This window comes from Formica exsecta, unplaced genomic scaffold, assembly GCF_003651465.1.
Source record: "Formica exsecta isolate Colony F162 unplaced genomic scaffold, ASM365146v1 scaffold419, whole genome shotgun sequence".
Classification (NCBI taxonomy): Eukaryota; Metazoa; Arthropoda; class Insecta; order Hymenoptera; family Formicidae; genus Formica; species Formica exsecta.
In genome coordinates this window covers 221,006-225,251 of record NW_021851429.1, presented here as the reverse complement: position 1 = coordinate 225,251, position 4,246 = coordinate 221,006, and the positions used below count along the sequence as shown (strand labels likewise).

At 39.7% G+C, this 4,246-nt stretch overlaps 2 protein-coding genes across 2 annotated transcripts in view; one reads left to right on the top strand and one right to left on the bottom strand.

Annotated features, from left to right (window-relative positions):
• Positions 1–1,679, top strand: part of LOC115240147 (target of rapamycin complex 2 subunit MAPKAP1) — a 3,935-nt gene extending 2,256 nt beyond the window's left edge. The window contains exons 4-7 of the mRNA XM_029815121.1: positions 1–158; positions 235–528; positions 653–894; positions 1,089–1,679. The exon at positions 1–158 is cut by the window's left edge and continues 1 nt beyond it. Coding sequence (XP_029670981.1) covers positions 1–158; positions 235–528; positions 653–894; positions 1,089–1,282 — 888 coding nt within the window. The 3' untranslated portion in view covers positions 1,283–1,679. The remainder of the gene's footprint in view (positions 159–234; positions 529–652; positions 895–1,088) is intronic.
• On the bottom strand, positions 1,473–2,685 carry LOC115240146. The gene is made up of 2 exons (XM_029815119.1): positions 2,343–2,685; positions 1,473–2,117 (listed from the first exon to the last, which is right to left on the bottom strand). The coding sequence occupies exons 1-2, from the start codon at positions 2,455–2,457 to the stop codon at positions 1,687–1,689; spliced, it is 546 nt and encodes a 181-aa protein (XP_029670979.1). The 5' UTR covers positions 2,458–2,685; the 3' UTR covers positions 1,473–1,686.
• Between the last annotated feature and the right edge of the window lie 1,561 nt (positions 2,686–4,246).

Genomic DNA, 4,246 nt, shown 5'->3' with positions numbered 1-4,246 from the left:
ATTCCTGTAAGAAAGTATAGAATATTCATGTGTATGCTGCCAAAAGAGGAGAGGATGTATCCGCTTCAGGTGGTAGTGACGGTGACGGCACGGGTGTTGGACTTTATCGGGCTGATTTGCTACAAATATGCAAGTGAACACCCCGATCATAATTTGAAGTCTGTAACAAGCTACTTTACATCGTCGGCACACGCATGCCTTATTCACGAAGTTTCGGCCGGCCGTTACTTTCAGGGAGGACATCTCGCGTTATGGACTGTACATCACTGAGGACGATGGCGAGGTTGACTGGGCCTTTCCTTGTTTGGACCCGCGAGAAACTATTTCCAAGTTCGAATTCACTACACTGGGTCTGATCGAGATGAAACCGAGCGACAGAGCGCGGCACAACACGCTTAGCTGCATCGAGAGGAAAGACGAGGAAGATCTGGAACATAAAGACAAGGAGCAGGAGGAGGTCGCGAATGATCTGGCTAAGATGGAGGGTCACACCACCGCGATGGAGGCGCCGTTATATCAATCATACAGGTAGTTTTCTAATAATTGAATATCATATCAAAATTTTGTACAAATGAGTAAATAACTGATAATGTAATTACTTAAGACAATATATTGAAATATCAAAAATATAAATATCTTATTGCACATCTAGGGTATATATAATTAACAAGATGCGAGCAAAGACTGAGATTCATCTTGGGATATCGGGTGAGAAGATAGAGATAGACCCAGTTATAACGGGTAAAGGTGCTGCCAGGTTTTGGAATAGACAGCGAGCAGTCAGCTATCATATAGACAACATTGCTTGGTGTGAAGTGACCGAGACTAAGGGATCGAAAACTATGTTTACATTGGTTTATACTCCGCAATCCAATGCTCCAGATAACTTTCTAAGTTTGTATTCAGTTATTTTTCTTTTAATTAACTATACATATTTCTTGAAATTGTGGAAAATTTATTTATTCCGAAAAAAAATTTAATAAAATTTTTTTTATGAATTTATAATTTTTGACACATTGAATATCCCTGCATAATAAAAGATCAATATTTCACAGATAATATCCTAATACTACTCAATGATATTACAGGTCAAAGTCATTCGCTTCATCAATCTGCATCATTTAAGAATCACGATTTTGAAGCGGATTCGGTAACGGCTGAAGAAATTGTACGAAAAATTAATAACATTCTAGAATTGCATAGCAGTCAATCTAGAAAGGAGTATCTCGCGCAAAAGGAAAGAAAAGCAGCGAGAAGAAAGAGTTTTCATCTATACAGATGACAGCTCTATTGGTTACTCTGTGCAATCTTAGATTATCTGAAGCATTGAATATTAATGTACAATACGACGTGATCGTACGAATCGCTCTAAAATCAGAAATACGATCAAATTAAGTATCCAGAATTTCGTTGACGTACCAAAAATGGCAGAAAGTAGACAGTCACAAACATAAAATTTAATATTATATATTATTGGTAAATTATTTTGTATTTATTATATTTATACTGAATCAATATATGATGAATGTATCATAATCGCAATCATTCTATCATGAATAAGTATTGTATAATTAATCGTGTGTAATGTCATATTTAATTGGTATTTATATTTTTACTATGAAGCTCCCTTATTACCTGGAAATTTGTAGACTTGTAAGAATAAACAATACTTAAAGTACATCAGTTTCATTGTTCTGATAACTTTATAACATTTTTGGTGGCTGTGGATATATTATTCTCCATTTTTTCCATAAATTTTTTATTTAATTTGTGTATATGCTGACTAAGTGTAGATATTTTTAGTGCTGCATCCAAAGTTTTCCGACTATTTTGACAGATATGTTCATAATCGGGACGTGTCAAAAGAAAAACTCTGTCAGATTCTGTTAATATATTTATATCAAAAACCTGTCCTTGTCCTTCCACACTTGTTTTCTGCTTAGTCAGATTTTTCCGTTGAATCTTACGATTCTTGTATTCCTTCTGCCAGTCTTTACGCTCTTGTTTAAGTTTCTCTATATATTCCTTCAGATTAAATGCCTCATCATTCTGAATAATACATTCTTCGTTGACTTTATTCGGTGAAAACCTGTTCTCATCAGATGTGCCTTCATTATCTAAGAAAAAAGATAATTATATTCTTGAATTGCTAGGGATCACCAGACTTCTTTATACAATAGAACAAATTATTTATGATAAAAGATAGTGATTATATTTATTGAAACAATATTGGTAATTTAAAGATAAATATATTCCTCTATCTTTCTTTCTAACTTTCCAAATTTAAAGGAGAAAATTTTTCAATATTATACGATACGTTATATTTTGCAAGGTGGACTAACCTTTAGTTTGGTCGCACGTTATAATTCGCGTGTGGAAAATCGACGACCTCCGTTTGTAGACGGTCTTCTCAGATTTACGTTCCTTATCGAAATGCGATATGTCAGCCGTAGCCATTATCGAGCAAAACTTGTCGCGGGCAAAATGTTTTATTTCTCGATGTACAAAATGGCGGCATAAATTTCAAATGATTTCAAACGAATTTCCGCTTTCCGCATGGAGCATGCAATGCGCTTTGACCAATCGGAGAATTGATTTCAATCACATGTATTTTATAGCGAATTCGGTCACTTGCACTACATCACACCAGTGCACATTAAAGGCTGCTATTTATGAAGTATATGAATGCAATGATATAATATATAAAGATTTTGATGATGAAAAAATAATGTATGTTTGGTTAAATAAAATGACAATTTATCATGATTGGATTTTAATTACTTAAAATGTTTATATTATTCTTTTTATGCGCAGAGCATTCTGCGCATTACATATACACGGTTTTCGCTTGTGTGCGTATCCCCTCCATTACGGTTGCGTGTTGCTAGCGTGGGCATTCTGGCATCACTGGATGTGAGTCAGGCGCGCTATTCCCTGAGCCACCAGAGGCCCAAGCTGTAAAGCCCGTTCTACATTGATCGCCAGTCGCAAGCAAATCGACCAATCACAGTCGATTATTCCGTCGAATATTCGACTGTGATTGGTCGATTTGCTTGCGACTGGCGATCAATGTAGAACGGGCTTTACAGCTTGGGCCTCTGGTGGCTCAGGGAATAGCGCGCCTGACTCACATCCAGTGATGCCAGAATGCCCACGCTAGCAACACGCAACCGTAATGGAGGGGATACGCACACAAGCGAAAACCGTGTATATGTAATGCGCAGAATGCTCTGCGCATTACATATACACGGTTTTCGCTTGTGTGCGTATTCCCTCCACTACGGTTGCGTGTTGCTAGCGTGGGCATTCTGGCATCACTGCTCACATCCCAGAGAACTCGGGTTCGATTCCCGACTCCGACCCTGGCCTGCGCTTTCCTATTTTTCCTTTCCTACCACCTCCCTAACACAAATTCCTTCCTTCCCCCAAGAGGAACCTACATATATACGACATTATTCTATCTTTAAAACCAGTTTATGGCCGTATAGCGAGTATTCGCTGGAGCCAATCCCAAAACCCAAGCAAGCAAGCAACCGTTACAGCCTTCGTCGAGTACGGCCGTGAGTTGTGATACGTTACGCGTGTGTCCTTTGTTTGGACCTTATTTTTTGGACTTTCTCCTCTTCTAAGAGGATTTTTATTATTGTTAACGCCTTTGTATTCTCATTTAACGCCACTTCTGTATACATTATACGCTAGATTGTGGCCGTATTGACCTTCGTTCGAGGGCAGAAGCCATTCAAGCAAAGAAGAAGAAGCGACACGTAACTGGGAAACCGCATACGAGAGAAAGACCACGTACCCACTAACCTCAACCTCAACGACGACAATGATGCCTAGGAAGAATACGGCGGCCGCCGCGTCCTCCGTGACAACCGTCCCGTCCTCCGTGACAACCGTCCCGTCCTCCGCGACAACCGTCCCGTCCTCCACGACAACCACCGCCTCATCGTCGTGGAGTATCATTCAATCGCCGCCGAGCACGTTGACGCCGATCGTCGATCGATGGCAAGGCAACCCACTCAATCTCAACGATCGTCCGGCATCTTACATCGAAACGATGAGTTATCTTGAATCGGAGAACTCGAGGTTGAAGCGGGAGGTGCAAACCACCCAGGAAACTTTCACTCTGGAAATGTCCAACATCGAGACCGTACCACAGTATATACAGTAGCGCAACTCTCCCGATTTTGTGTTGGCCAAAACGGAGTGCGCATGCGCGAAATAAGTAAGTTGGCCAGTAACG

Coding starts and splice junctions, on each gene's coding strand:
- LOC115240146 (XM_029815119.1), bottom strand. CDS start 2,457: ATGGCTACGGCTGACATATCGCATTTCGATAAGGAACGTAAATCTGAG. Junction 2,118..2,342: donor AACGTGCGACCAAACTAAAG/GTTAGTCCACCT, acceptor CTTTTTTCTTAG/ATAATGAAGGCACATCTGAT.